This window comes from Elgaria multicarinata, chromosome 17 (assembly GCF_023053635.1).
Source record: "Elgaria multicarinata webbii isolate HBS135686 ecotype San Diego chromosome 17, rElgMul1.1.pri, whole genome shotgun sequence".
In the NCBI taxonomy this organism is placed as follows: domain Eukaryota; kingdom Metazoa; phylum Chordata; class Lepidosauria; order Squamata; family Anguidae; genus Elgaria; species Elgaria multicarinata.
Window position 1 is genome coordinate 28,948,019 of NC_086187.1, and position 14,347 is coordinate 28,962,365.

Here is a 14,347-nt window from a genome sequence, read left to right on the forward strand (position 1 = left end):
GGCTCCATGTGGGTCACTGACATCCCGCACCTCCTGAGGTAACGCTGGCCCTGGAGCGGGAGGGAGGGCGGGCAGCGTCCACGCCTAGGGCCGGGCCCCTCCTCTCCTGCGCGGGGGGGGGGCACATGCCAGGCCTCTGTGGCCTCATTCTGCTGCCCTCCTGGCCTTTGGCGTGTGCTGAGCTGCCTCCCCGGGCCCGGAGGGAGGAGGCCAGAGGCCGGCCCGGAGGCCGAGCGGCCCTTTCCCTGCTCTCTCCTTCCCCTGTAGGTAACGGGGGGAGGGGGAGGAGGAGTGCCGGGAGCTGCTGCTGCCGCCCTGCCCTCCAAGCCCTCCCCCCACCCCTCGGGCCTTCTGACCTTGAATGCAGCTCCGGCTCATGCCCCCCCCTTTTCCCCTGTCCTCCTGCAGTGAGCCAGTACTCGGGGCTTACGATACCGACGCGGTTGACGTGGTGGTGGAAAGCAGGGTCTCTCCCCAGAAGAAGAAGGTGCGTGGGGGGCGCTCGCAGCTGGGCAGAGGGGGGTGGGGGGCAGAGGGGGGTAGGCCCTGTGCTCCCGGAAGCTCCCGAGCCCTCCTGCTGGCTCAGCGCCACGGGGGATTTTCGCCCGCTGGGGAGGCGTCCCGGTGGACCTGCAGACCCGGTTTCTCACGCAGGAGTTCAGAGTTCCCAGAATGCACCTGGCCTTCTTTCCCACGCTCGACCGCTTGAGCTCCTGAAACGGCCGGTGGGCTCTTCTTTGCCCCGCCCCTGGGAAAGGGCGCCGTCTGCAGCGCTGTGGGAGGAGGTCCGGAGGGCACGCGGAGCCCTGGGGACAGCGGCGGTGGCGGCCCTTGGCCTCCCCCGAGAGGGAAAGGGGAGAAGCCCGGCAGCAGTCGCGTGGTGGTGGCCTGTGCCTGCCCCGCCCCGCCCCGCCGTGGGGCCGGGGGGAGAGCAGGTCCTTGGGGTGAAGGTGGCCGGCAGTCGTGCCGAGGCCTGGGGCAGCCCCCAGCTCAGGTGGCCGTTCCCTCGGTAGGTCATGATCGTGGAGAGCGTCTCCGGAGGCCTGGAGTGGGAAGTGGAGCTGCTCTCGGGGCCGGGGGCTCCCAGGCCCGCCACCCTGGCCACCGCTGACCACAGATCCGCCTTCCTCTTCTGGGGCGTGCACCCGGGGGACACGAACGGAACCGTGAGTGGGGAAGGGGCTGCGGGCATGTGGGAGCTGGGGGGGGGGCCTGGACGGAATGGGATGGGAGCCACTCTGCCTCGGGGGCTGCAGCTGGGCCTCAAGCTGGAGCCCCACGATGACGTCCGAGCCGGCGTCGGCTAGGCTGGCCTCGTGCGCTGGCAGGCTTTGGGGGCAGGCGGGAGGGGAAAAGGTGGCCAGAGACGCCCGTGGCCCCGATGCCCCTTGAGCCGGCCTCCTCTTGCCTGGCCTAGGGCAGGAGTCGCTCCGCTGGCGCCTGCTGTGCCCCCAAACGCCCACAGCCCAGCGCCGTCTTTCCTGCAGCAGTCACGGAATCAGCCCTAGTGTTCGAAGGGACCTGAGAGGTCATCTAGCCCAACCCCTGCTCAATGCAGGTGCAGCCGTCAATCCGGCCTCTGTGGAAATGCCTCCAGTGAAGGAGAAGCTGCTCTCTGCACGCTGGCTCTGGTTCTGCCCTCGGGAGCCACAGGGACACGCCTGCGCCACCACCTTCCCCTGGCAGCCTTCCAGGCACAAGGAAGCTTCGCAGAGGCTGCGGGGGGGGGGGGGAGCGGTTTGGCCGGCCGGGCCCTTCCCTCCTCCCTGGCTGGGCTACAGCGCTGCCCTTCTCTTGGCTCTAGGGATCCGGGCAAGGGGCTCCGCAGCAGCAGCAGCAGCTGTACCTGTACCTGTTCCACCCCTCCCTGCCCAGCGTCCTCTTGGAGATGAGCAACACCACGGAGCCCATTGTGGCCTTTGAAGGTGAGCGCCCCCCGCCCCCCCCCCCACCGTCCTGGTCCCATCCCCCCGTCCCCCGTCCCCCACGGTTGCCCAGGGAGCCGTGCCGTCACCGCCTCCCCACCTTGGGTTGCAGGAGTGCTTTTCGAGCGGAGCCGCCACGCCTGCTACGTGCTGCTGACGGGGCCCCGGGTGGGCAGCGCCCCCGGGCCGGTGGTGCTGTCCAAGCGGAAGCTGAAGGAGGACGTGGCCGGCAGCCGCGTGGTCTGGCTCAGCGCCTTGGCTCAGGACACCGAGCAGAGCGTCCGGGACCGGCTCCTCCGCATGAGATACCGCAGCCTCCGGTGAGCTCCGGCCGGGGCGCGGCAGAGACCCACGACCCCGGAAGAGCCCGGAAGAGCGGAGGCCTGACCCTGATGGAGGCGGCTGCCCCCGCTCCCCAGCCCAGGGCAGCCACCTGCATGGGGGGCAGAGCATGGTGTGGCGTGTGGCGATGGGGCCCTTGGCTGACGCAGCAAGCCTCTGAGGCTCATCCCGAACCAAAGAGACACGGGGGGGAGGGGGTGGGGGGCTGACTGGCACGGCCCCTCCCAGGCCTCTGCCCCAAATCGTCTGAGCAGCCCTGAAGCAAGCCCCCTCCCCTCCCCCAGCCTTTTTCCTACGCAGGGCGGGGAGGGGGGACAGGAGCAGGGTTCCCCTTTGGCAGCCCAGCGACTGGCGTAGAGGCTGTGCAGCCCCTGGCAGCCCCCCCCCCCCCCGGGAACCGCCGCCTGGACAGGTTGGCTGCTCCTGCCTCAGGGGGCTCCATGGAAGAAGACCCTTCCGGAGTCTCCTGGGGAGGGGCCCAGGACACCCTGGGCTCCGCTTCAGGGCGTGGGAAGTCGAGGGCCTGCTGCGGAAAGCAGAGGGCGGAGGCTCTCAGGAAGCGGCTGCTCAGTCCAGCTCCCCCCGCCCCCGGTCCTGGGGCCCGTACAATCGCTTTTTCTGTTGTGATCAATTTAAGCAACGGTGCTTCATTTGGGTCTTGATCGGTGCTTCCTCTGACGCTGGTGGGGGGTTCAGGCAGCCGGGGCCTCGCAACGGCCGATCTGGGCATCGGGGGCACCCTGGGGGGCCCCGCGCGGCCTGCTGCTGTAGTGGTTGCAATAAAGCCTCCTTTTGTCCACAACTCCGCCATGTGTTCCTCTGTCTGTTGCCGGCTCCTGCGTTACTGTGAGTGGAAGGAGCAGGGAGGGAAGGACATGGGGGGGGGGGGAGATGCCGGCCTGGGGCTGGGACCCTGCTCTGAAGGAGGCGGCTGCGGGGTCTTCTGCCCAGGGCCCCTCCCCAGCACCCCCGAGCATGGCCTTTTCCGCCCCTCTCCATGCGGTGATCAAAACCATTCCAAATTCTGGCCAGGTGGCTCACCTACCACCACCCTCACACACTGAACGTGGCCGGCCCGCACGCCCGGGCTGGCGTAACCTTCGCCCTTCCATTCCTCTGGGCGCTGGAGATTCAGCTGCAGCAGAGGCGGTGGCCAGGAGGCCGGGCCTGCTCTCCTTCCAGACTGGCCACGAGAGGCCACTGCCTGCTTGGGAGAGCCCAGCTGCTCCCACCATGGCCGGGAGGGGGAGGGGGATCCCCGTTGGCCAGGGTGGCACGTACGTACGTCCCGTGTCCCCCCCCTGCTGTGGCTGTCCTCCCCGCACAGGGAGGGGCCCTCCTCCGCCTGCTGAAACGCTCCTGCGGCCACACCTGATGGGGGCGGAGCTCACGCTCCAGGGGGCGGGGGGGACTTTTCAGCCCCGTCTGATTCTGCCCCTGCCCCCAGTCAGAGGAGAACGTCCCGGACTGGCAGCATCGGGGTGTGGGTGTGGAAGGGGCAGGGCGGGCAGGGCCATCTTGGAGCTCCCCTCTTCCTTCCTTGGTCAAGGCAGCAGCAGGGACCCTAAGGGGCCGTTTTCCGCCGTGGCCCCCAGAGCCTCCGCAGGCCAGCCCCGCCCCGCCTGGATGAACGCTCCGGCTCCGGCCCGTTTATTCCCAGCCTTCCAAATCAACGCGTGGCACATTGGCGGTTCTTCGCAGAGTGCAGGCGTCCCTCCGCCCCGATGTGGCTGCGCCGACTTTCCCGCCGTGCTCCGAGGCCCCGGCCCCCGCCAGCTCAGCCCTCCCCTCCTCTCTCCCCCACGGCTGCTCTGTGCGTCCCTTGACAGAGGCTGCAAGGACGTCCCCTTCCCCCTGGAGTGGGGGAGTGGACCAGGAGGGGGGGCGGCCCCCACAGCACTTTTTCAGCACCCCAAACCTGCCCCCAGGCCCATTGAGGTTGAGGGGGCCCCAGCAACCGGCATCTCCCACGCCCGCCCGAGGCCAGTGGCCCTGGGACAGCCCAGCCCTCCGCCATGAGCAACGGCGGAAGGGGGCTGCCCCACACACTGCCTGCTGCTGCATCCCAGGCCCCCATACTGTGGATCAAGGATGGGGAGGGGGCAAAGCGATTTGGCAGGGGGACGTGCCCAGCAAGGCTGCTGCTGCTGTTTTCCCAGCAGCCTTCCAGCCCCTAATCCGCTTAGGCGCGCTCCGCACAGGCCGGCTGAGCCCCAGGCTGCCAACTGTTCCGAGCGCTTTCCTGGCGTTCCCAAAGGGCGCTTTGCGTGCCGCCCCTCCCCCCCCCCCCCGCTCGCCCGTAAGAGCAAGAGGCAGCTGGGCGCTTCATCCCCTGCTCCTCCGCAGGGCGGTTTAAGCCCCTGGAGGTGTCCGAAGCCGCTCAGGGAATGGGGGGGAGGGAGAAGTGCCCAGAAGGACCCAGACACACACCAGCACTGGAGGGAGACGAAGGACGAGGCGGTCCAGAGGGAGAGGTGGGGCGGGTGGAGGGGGAGCCTACAGCCTGTGCCCGAAGGGACGCGCTCTCTCACCCCCCTTCCCCTCCCCTCCCCTCCCCTCGGCCCCACCTGCAAGGGGGCGCCAGAGGAAGAGGCTCCGAGGAGGGCAGCTGGAGGACAGCCGTCTGCTTCCACACCTGTCTTCTCCTGAAGCCCCGGGCGGCTGGAAGGGCTCTGGGGCTCTGGGAGCCCGACAAGGCGTGCCCTTGGCTGGCGGCTCAGCACAGGGCCTCCAAGGGAGCATGGGGCCATGGACACACCCGTCCGTGGCTGTACCAGGCAGCAGCCGTGGCCCACAGCAGCCTGCCTTCCCTGTGGCATCCTGGGCAGCCGCCTCCCAACGCCAGGGGCCATGGGGGGAGGGGGTTTGGCTTGCCCCTGGGGGGCTGCCCCTTGCCCTCCCTCCTGCCCACAGAGGCAACGGACACCTCGCTCTCCAAAAGGGCTTTATTGCGCGTCCATCATGCACGGAATGACGGAGAGGGCGGGGGATGCGTGTGCCGGCCCCGGGGCCTGGAAACCTGCCCATAGAGGCAGGGAGCAGCAGCCATCCCTGGAGGGGGGGCAGGGGGGCACTTCCTGAGGCAAGAGATGTGGCCGGGGCGGGGTGGGGGTCTTTCCGTGGAGGGATCCCAGCTAAGGCAGAGGAGGTGCTGTGCAGGGTGGGGGCCGGGCGTTCACCACCCTATGGCTTGATTCCAGTTGTGTCCGGGGGGGGGGAGGTCAGGAACAGCAGGGGAGTCTTGAGGTGCCCCACAGCAACGGAGGAGGCAGAAGTGCTTGTCCGGATTTGGGGAAGGAGCGGGAAGTCCACGGGGCCCAGGCCAGGCCAAAGCAGCTCCCGGCCCCTCCGGCCCCTGTGGAAGGTGGGGGCAGCCGGGAGGGGAGCAGCGGAGGGCCCACTAGCTGTCGTCCTCGGGCTGAGGCTCAGCGGCGGGGGCTGGAGCAGCCGGGCTCTTCTCTTCCGCCTTCACCTCGGGGTCCCCAGGAGGGGGCAGCCAGGCCGGGCTGGGGCTGGAGTGGCGCTGCTTCCGCATGAAGGGGAAGACCCTGGGGGGGGGGGAGGAAGAGTCAGGGGGAGCCGCCCAGCCCAGCCCAGCCCAGCCCCCTCCTCCTCCTCCTCCTCCCTGAGGCAAAGGCAGGCTGCCCACCCACCCCCACCCCTCCACTCACCCCTTCTTGGTCTCTGGCGGGATGAGGGCCTCTGCCAGCAGGCTCTTGTAGAGATCGGACTTCAGGAAGCGCGGGTAGGAGTCCTGGCATCGGGGGGGGGGGGAATGGGGAGAAATAGCTCAGCTGGATCCCTCCCCTTTGCCCCTTACAAGCCCACCACGCTGGCCATGGCAGTGCCCCCCAGCCCGGGCAGGGCCCACGACCCAGCCGTGAGCATCACCCCCCCCCCCCCGGTGCCCCAAGGCTGGTCAGGCTGAGCACCTTCTTCATCAGCATGTAGATGTGCATCTGGGCGTCGTCCATGACGTAGCGGTGGGGGGTCTTCAGCCCCTCCAGGGTGCGCTCCATGGTCTTGCTGTCAATGTTCACCCAGCGGGTGGCTCCGGGGGCCAGGAACTGCCTGTGGGGGTGACCAGCGCAGATTGGCAGGCCGCAGAGCGTGCCCGGGGCGGAGGCGGGAGCGGCCTGCAGCAGGCCGGGAGCTCAACACCAGAGGGCCGAGGCAAGCCGGGCAGCTCAAGGAGAGGAGGGAGGGTCTCCGGAGCCATCCAGGAAGGGACACCGCCAAGCCAAACAGGCGGGGGGGGGGGGTTTTCGCCAAGACGCACACGCCAGCACATCAGCGCAGGCTGGGGAGAGGGTGGTGCCCCCAGCTCTACTCTGGGGGTGGGGAGGCCAACGCCCCCTGCCCAGTGTGGTGGGGGTTGGGGGGAGGGGGAGGGGGAAGCAGCTTACTGATAGATGGAGTCCACGATCTCAGCAATGCGCCCCTGCTCCCCATAACGCAGCTCTTCACAGGCCTCCCAGAAGCTCAGGTTCTCCGCTGTGCCGGAAGGGGGGCGGGGAGGAGAGAGCAGAGCCCATCAGGCGTTGGGCACCAAGGCAACAGCATAACCCTCCCGCCCATGTTCCACAGCAACTGGCCTACATAGGCATAGCGACTGGTCCCCGCCAGCTCATCGCCCCTCAGCCTGAAGGCTGCCCCCCCCCCCGCTCATGCCAGCATGCGCTGAGCCACATGTGCCGTTTTGATGCCCGTCTGGAGGCGGAATCGTTTGGGAGGTCTTTAATGTCGCTTCACCAGCATCCGCCGAGGAGGCAACCCGAGTTGGGGGGCACCCTTCTGCAGCTCTGGGCACAGGAGCCCCCACCCACCCACCCAGAGGGATTCTCTCCCCCACCCCCACTCACCGCTGAACTCTTTCTTGAGGAACTCCAGCAGCTGCAGCCGGCCCAGGGCGTCGCTGATCAGCTCACTGAAGCCAAAGCTCCAGCGTTCCACGCGCAGCTTGGTGGGGGCCGTCACCCTGTGGGCAGGAAACCTCTTGGGGGGGGCGGCATCTGCCAGGATCCCCCCAACCCTACCCTGCCCCCCCAGCTACAGAAGCCGAGAGCCGCCCACACAAACGCCCCCAAGGGAAGCCCGTTGGGGAGTGCTGGGGTCCGCAGCCCCACACATCCAAGGCAGCCCCCCCGCCCCGCTCCCAGGCACACAACAGAGAAGCCTCCAGCAGCCACGCGGGCAAGGCAGGAGGGGTGCGTCCCCTCCCTTCCCCTCCCCTCCCCTCGACCAGCTTGGGGGTCTCTGCCCTTACGTGGGGGCGTTCATCACCCAGTACATGGTGTCATCCGTGATCCAGGGGTTGCTGGGAAGGCAGCCAGACATGATGGGGTCGTGGGGCACGTACTGCTCATTGAACTTGATGTACCTGCAAAGGCAGGGGCGGGGTGGGGGAATGGTCAGGCGGGGCTAGTTCTCAGCGGCCTGCTGGGATGACGAGGGGCTGCCCCACAGGCAGGAAGAGGGGTGCCCGTGGCGGGCGGGTGGGGTGCCCCAGATCTGGGGGATGTGGCAGCTCCTCCAGTGGCTGCCCAACGCCACATGGGGAGCGGCTGCACAAAGCCTTCGGCAGTCCTTCGTGCGGCTCCGTGACACGTTCCACACGCGGGCTCTTGTGGCCCCCTACAGCCCCCTGGCGGGCGGAGCGGCAGCCTTTTCCCTCCAGCTGTGGGACCCGGGCTGACAGGGCGTCAGGGCTGGCCGGCAAGGCCCCCTCCCTCACTCCGTGCAGGGGGGGCAGCCCCAGATCCCGGGTGGGCTCCCCACTTACCCTTCCAGGCAAACGGAAGACTTGATGCGTGACCTGCCCATGGCGGCGCGGAAGTAACGGATCTGCATCCAAGAGAGGGGTCCAGGGGTCAGGCGGTGGCTGGTGCTGCTGCTGTGCCCCCCAGTCCCCCCCACCTCAGGGCCCCCGTTTTAGTATGGCAAGAGCTGCCTGGAGCAAAGGCCCAACAGGCTGACTCTGAACGGAGACGGAAAACCTGGCAATGCTGCTTTCTCGAAGGCTCCCATATCTCCCCGTCTGCAGATCAGCAAGGGCTGCTTGGACGCTGTGTGCCCCCCACCCCCACCCCCACCCCCAGGGGCTGGGTCGTTTCCTCCGGAGAGGGAGCCTTGTGCTTGAACCCACCCCAACTTCCTGGGCCCGGCGTGGAAGAGGGGGGCTCCAGCAGGCCTGGAACTCCCCGTTCCCGGCTCCCCCCTCCCCGTCCTGTCCCCCGTCCCCCTGCTGCCCACTCACCTCCCTCTTGTAGTAGTCGCTGTTCTTCTCCTGGTTAAAAGAGAGGGGGGGAGCCCGGCTCAGCCATTCGGCTGAGGCCCTGGCCTTCTGCCAAGCCTGCCCCCCCCAACTCCCTCCGGAAGCTGCCTCCCACCAAGGCGGACTCCCCCTCCCCCCCGCAGCATCATTCATCTACACCAGCCTTCCTCAACCTGGAGCACTCCAGATCTGTTGGACTGCACCTCCCAGAATGCCCCAGCCAGCAGAGCTGGCTGGGGCATTCTGGGAGTTGTAGTCCAACACATCTGGAGCGCCCCAGGTTGAGGAAGGCCGATCTACACTGACTGGTGCTCCAGCCTCTTGGGCAGCTGGGCCTGATCCATACAACTGGCCACGGCAAGGATCAATCCTGAGACCTTCTCCATGCCAAAGCTCTCAAAATGCTTTAGCCCCCACCCCATAAGTCCCTTTTGTCCCAGGCACTCCCAACCACCCCCACCCCACTTCAGCACATTCAGCAAGCCAAGCCCCACCACCACCACCACCTCCAGCTGCAGTTTGTGAGTTAGTGGTCACGTTAGTAACTTACGTGGACGGACAGACGGACAAGGCGCCACACAGAAGAGAGAAGAGAACAGACCCAAACAGTCAGTAGGGAACATGTGGGGGTGGGGGCAGTTGGGGTGGGGGGACGTGGGCAGAGGAAGCAAGACCCACTCCTCAGAGAAGAGACCAAGGCGGAGCTGGCCGGCCCTCTCCTACTTTCTCTGGCACAGACACGGGTCATGAGCCCCCACCCGCCCCCAGCTCAGGGACAAGGAGGAGGAGGAAGAGGAGGAGCAGCAGCCCATGGACAAACAGCAAGCGAAAGGGAGGGTGCTGGGAGGCCACTGGAAGGGGGAGAGCCCAACCTGGAGGGCGTCCGGCTGGGCCCCCTCCCCACCCATCTTCAGCACGGAGACAGGACACAGAGTTAGTGAGGGCCACGTGGTGGCACAGCCCCTGGATGGGGAAAGCTGCAGTGGGGGCCCCTGGGGAGCGTGTCCATTCCCCCTCTCAACCCCTTCATGGGGTTGGAAAGGCCCCACAGCCCCACAGAGCCTTGCAGCAGCAGCCCAGAAGGTGGAGTAGCCCCCCCCATCACACAGGGAAACCAAAGGCAGGCCCGGCTGCCACTGCACTGAGGTGGCTGCAAGGGTGGCATGGAGGGGGAGTAGTCCCCCCTCCCCCCTGATGAAGAGGCAGAGCCCATGAGCCCTGAGCAGGAGCAGGGAGGGAGGGGGAGGGGGGACTCCAGCGGCTGCCAGAAGGCAGGTGCAGCCCAAGCGCTGGTTAGCCAGGACGGTCAAGTCCAGATCCCCTCCCCCCACTGACACCCCCCTCTCCCCCTCCTTCCTCCTGCCCCCCCCCACTTACCAGCTGCACTCTAGTGCTCTGGCGGTTCCTCCGCTCGGGGCCCTGATCCATCACGTTCAAGGCTCCAGGCTGTGGGCAGGACAGAACAGAGGCTGGCACCGGCCCTCCCCTGCCTCGAGGGGCCATTCGCACAAGGAGGCAGCCAGGGGCTTGGACCCCACACTGGAAGGGAGCCAGCTCCCAGGAACCTGGGTCCCCCACGGACAGATTTGCTCCCCTGCAGTTCCACACCACCAGGGGGCGTGTTGAGGCAGGACAGGGCTGGGCTGCGAGGGTCACGCCGCTCTCTGGCCGGAAGGAACCGGGGTCAAGGAGCCCATGAGGCACCAGGGCGAGCTGCGGCGGGCAGAGAGCTTGAAGAGGAGATCAGCGCAGGGCGGGGCAACTTCCCCTCCCCCCACACCTTTGGGGTCCCCAGTTCCCAACGCCCCTTGTAGGCATTGGATTGGAAATACCCATGGGGAGCAGAGAGGCCCCCCCCACCATGGTTTTGGGTCCTGCCGGCTCAACAGAGGCCCTGAGAATTGGCAGGTGCTGAGGACTGTGCCCCCCCTGCCCTGCCCTGCCCCGCCCTGCCCCGCCCATGAGCCCAACCCCAGCTTCTGAGCCACTCTCTAACCCATCATCTGCACACAGCCCAAGACACGGGTCACCAGCCGTCAGCCGCCTCTTTGCGCCCAGGGACACAGCTTCCCGCAGGCTGTGAACCACCCAGAGAGCTTCGGCGATGGGGCAGTATATAAATGCAATAAATAAATAGAATAAATCCATGCTGTGGTGTGTCCCCCCTGCACAAGCACACGCATTCCCTGCCCCCTCTGCTGCCCCCCTGCCTGCTCACCGGGGGCCTGTTGACCAGCCAGTAGGCCTGCTCCTGGCACTCAATGACGATGCGGTCGCCCTTCCGGCGCTGCTTGGCGGCTCTGTGGGGAGGGAGGGAGGGGGAGCGTCAAGGCCTCGGGGTCCCTTCTCCTCCCCCCCTGCAGCTCCACCTCAGCCCCCAAACAGGCAGGTTCCCCGTGGGCTCACCGCAGCTGCTCCCGCGCCTGCATCACCACGAAGTCCCAGGAGTGGTTGATCCTCTTGTGCAGCTGACTGTAGTCTTCCTGCAAGGACGCCCCGCCTGCGTCAGACGCACAAGGTCTGCTGACACACACCCCGACCCATTCCGTGGCGCTGAAGAGGCCCAGGAGCTCTTCCTGCTGCCCCCCCCCGCAGGTCTCCTGCCATGCTCACCTGCTCTCCGGGACCAGGCCTATCCCCCCCTACCTTCTCGTGCTCAATGAGGTCTCCCTGCTTGCGGATATTCTTCTTTGCCAGATAGATGGCTGAAAGAGGGAGAAGAGTCAGGAGTGCCTCTCTTCTGCCCAAAGACTCTCTTGGCTACTGGGGATAAAACCAGGGAGGGAGGGAGGGAGGGGGAAGCCCCTCCCTCCTTGTGAGAAAGGGAGACTGGGGGGGCGCTCACCGTAATCCAGCTCCGTGGCCGGCCACTTCGTGGTCATCCAGAAGTAGGGCGTCTGCAGACGACAGAGGAAGAGGCAAAGTTCAGCTGCCAATGTGTGTGTGGGGGGGGGAGAAGGGAGGCAGCCTGTGGCCCTCTTGGGCTGGGAGGTCAGAGGCCAGTAGCCCACCCTCTTTGGCTTGCAAAGGACTCCTGCTTCCCCTCCTGGGGCCTTGGAGCAAGAGCCTGGTGGACGGAAAGAAACGGGGGTGGGGGCAGCCTGCAGGACTCCAGCAGCAGTGACAGGCCAAGGGGGTGTGCCGGGCTGGCGATGTTCCCCTGACCCCCCACCCCCTTGGATTCCTGGCTCCAGGCTGCCTGGCTGGGAGCCCCCAACACAGGCTGGCCTGACAGGACCTCGGGGGGCTGCGGATTCTCCAGGCCTACCTGGAATCGGTAGGGCGTCTCGTCCGCCCGCAGTGCCAGGCTGCGAGGTTCCTTCAGAGGGTAGATGTAGCCGTGCTTCACAATCAGGTTGCCCAGGTGCAAGGACTCTGAAGGGAGAAGACCGTGGCCAGAGGGGCTACTGCTGGCCAGCCCCTGCAATTCCCAGCCTTCCTTGGGAGGCTTTCTCCCAAAGAGCAGGGGGTCTGCCCCTCCGAGAGGGGTGATACCAGACCCTCTGTGGCAACCCCACCTTGGCAACGGATCCCCCCTCCAGGAAGGAGCAGCCTGCCACACCGTGCCGGAGAAGGGCCAGAGACCTCGCCGCTGGCCTGGGGCTCCACGCCAGGCCCCCTCCCCAGGCCTCGGCACACAAGGGAGGTGTCTGCCCAGCCTGAAAGGAGGCCATTAGGGCTGGGGAAGAGCTCTGCAAGGCGGCAGCCGCTCCAGGGCATGGGACCAGTGCCTACCCGCCCCCGGGGTCTGTGGCCCGCCTTGGCAGGACAGAGACCTCCTCCTCCTCCTCCTTCTCCTCCTCCTCCTCCTCCCCCATAGCCCAGGCGGGCCGCTCACCCTCCTCCGAGATGGCGTATTTCTGGATGAGCCACTCCACAATGTCAATGCCTGCGGAGGGGAGAGAACGCCTGGCTCAGGACGGGCTCCGGCAGAGGCAAGCCCCCACCCCCTGGCCCAACTCACCCGTGCCCCTCTGGGAGCCTCTTCTCCCCCCCTCATGGGGGCTCATCCAACGAAGAGGCTTTGCCCTTTCACTGTTCCATGCAAGCGCCTGGAAGCCCGACTGCGGGGGTCCGTGGCTGCAGCCGACCCACCCGCGTCTCCTCCCTGGCCAGGAGGGGGGTGCAGCAGGGGCCACCCCGCGCCGAGAGCAGGGAGAGGCCAGGCCCAGCCGCCACTGGCATAAAGGGAAGGTTGGGAGCCAGTCCTGGGCTCGCCCGGCCCCCCCCCCCCCGGTGTGCCGCCCTGAGGCCAGGCAGATCATGGCCCCCCCTTAGCCGCAGCCTTACAGCCCTGAGGCCGGAGAGCAGATGCTCTCCCCAGCCCCCCCCCGCCTCCACCTCCTGCTGTGGCCAGAGACCCCCGGAGAGCAGATGTTCAGCGCCAGCGGCACAGGGGAAGCCCCTTCACCGCCCCTCGCGGCGGCCCTGGCCTTGGGAAGCGGGGGTCAACCGAGCCGAGGGCGCAGCAGCTGGCGGAGAGCCCGCCCCGCCCCGCCCCGCCGCCTGCTCGACGCGAGCCGGGACTCACCGGTCATGGCGTGCGGGATGACGGTGATGAGCAGGCGTTGGCTGCGCATCTTGAGGCCCATGTCGGGGTCCTGCATGCCCACCACCACGCGCTCCATCTGCGGGGGGGGAGGGGCGCGGAGAGGGGGGTCAGGGCGGCCCCTCCCGCCATCGGGAAGACCCGGAGCGCCTCCCTCCCTCCCGCCGCCAGAAGCGCCCTCCGGGCCGTTGAGGGGCCCAAGCCAAACGTCGCCCCCGGCGGCCCCCCCCCCCGCAAGACTGCTGCCCGGCCGGCCAGCCGCAGCCGCCCCGGCGACCCCCCCACGGCCGCCCCGCGCCCTACCTTGGCCAGGCAGGGCAGCTGCAGGCGCGGGCAGCCCCCCGGGCGGAGCGCGCTGATGGTCATGGCGGGCGGCGAGGCGGAGCGGAGCGCAGAGCCCGGCTCTCCCGGCGCGGCTGCCCGGCCCGGCGGGGCTCATCCTGCGCGGCTCGTGGCCGCCCCCTGCCGGCGCGCCCCGCCCCGCCAGGCGGCAGCAGCAGCAGCAGCAGCAGCAGGGGAGGCCGGCGGGTCGAGGGCCGGCGCGCCTCTGGGCACGTGCAGAGCGCCCCGCCTCCGCTCTGCGGCGCTGCGCAAGGGACGCGCTCCAGCCGGACTCGCAGCCGGGCGGGCGGGCAGGGCCTTCCGCGGGGCAGGGACTCCCTGCCGGGTTCCAGCCAGAACTCGACGGCGCTGCCGAAGGCGCGCATTCAGCACCTCGGCTAGCTCCCCTGGGGCCGGGCAGGGCGGAGACCCGGGATGCAGCCACCGCCCCGGGCCAGACGGCCAGACGCGGGGCAGCTCCTCAGGAGGAGGAAGAGGACCGGCGGGGGGGGGGGTCGCCGGGTGCGTGCGTGTGGCGCTGTGCACGCGCCTCGCTCTTCCCCCCCGGGCACTTCGGCCCGCCAGCATTTATTGCGGGGGGAGGAGCGCCGGCTTCCACGCGGCCCTGGGGGCTGCCCCCTTCTCCGGGTCCCAGTCAGGGTCCTCGGCCCCGCCCCCCGCAGGCCTGCGCCCCGCCCCCTCCCGCCAGAGCGCCCCCCGCGTGGCTCTTGGCCCCGGGCCCGCAGAGGCTCGCCCGCCCGCCCGGCTTCCTCCTTGCGCGGAGTCGCCCGCAGCAGCTGGCTGGCGAGGCGGCAGCAGGGCTGGCTTGTCCCGGCCCGGGGAGGAGAAACGCGACTGCAGGGAAACCCAGCGCCTCCTCTCCATCCGTCCTCACTGCAGCAGGGGGAGGGGGGACCCGGACTGATGGGGCCCCAA

General features: G+C 68.4%; 1 protein-coding gene across 1 annotated transcript; it reads right to left on the bottom strand.

Moving 5' to 3' along the window:
• Positions 1-5,642: 5,642 nt before the first annotated feature.
• Positions 5,643-13,456, bottom strand: RGS11 (regulator of G protein signaling 11). The gene is made up of 17 exons (XM_063143568.1): positions 13,394-13,456; positions 13,073-13,169; positions 12,380-12,430; positions 11,810-11,916; positions 11,387-11,438; positions 11,188-11,246; positions 10,948-11,024; positions 10,760-10,841; positions 9,919-9,987; positions 8,524-8,553; positions 8,050-8,111; positions 7,534-7,647; positions 7,130-7,245; positions 6,674-6,761; positions 6,200-6,338; positions 5,939-6,021; positions 5,643-5,815 (listed from the first exon to the last, which is right to left on the bottom strand). Exons 1-17 carry the CDS (start codon positions 13,454-13,456, stop codon positions 5,668-5,670), a joined length of 1,437 nt encoding a protein of 478 aa, XP_062999638.1. The 3' UTR covers positions 5,643-5,667.
• Between the last annotated feature and the right edge of the window lie 891 nt (positions 13,457-14,347).

What these genes read in the sequence shown, in the direction of transcription:
- RGS11 (XM_063143568.1), bottom strand. Translation starts at nt 13,456, where the DNA reads ATGACCATCAGCGCGCTCCGCCCGGGGGGCTGCCCGCGCCTGCAGCTG. An exon ending in ACCTCATTGAGCACGAGAAG is followed by an intron (nt 11,025 to 11,187) that starts GTAGGGGGGGAT and finishes GCGTCCTTGCAG; the next exon opens with GAAGACTACAGTCAGCTGCA. An exon ending in GGCTGGTCAACAGGCCCCCG is followed by an intron (nt 9,988 to 10,759) that starts GTGAGCAGGCAG and finishes TCCTGCCCACAG; the next exon opens with CCTGGAGCCTTGAACGTGAT.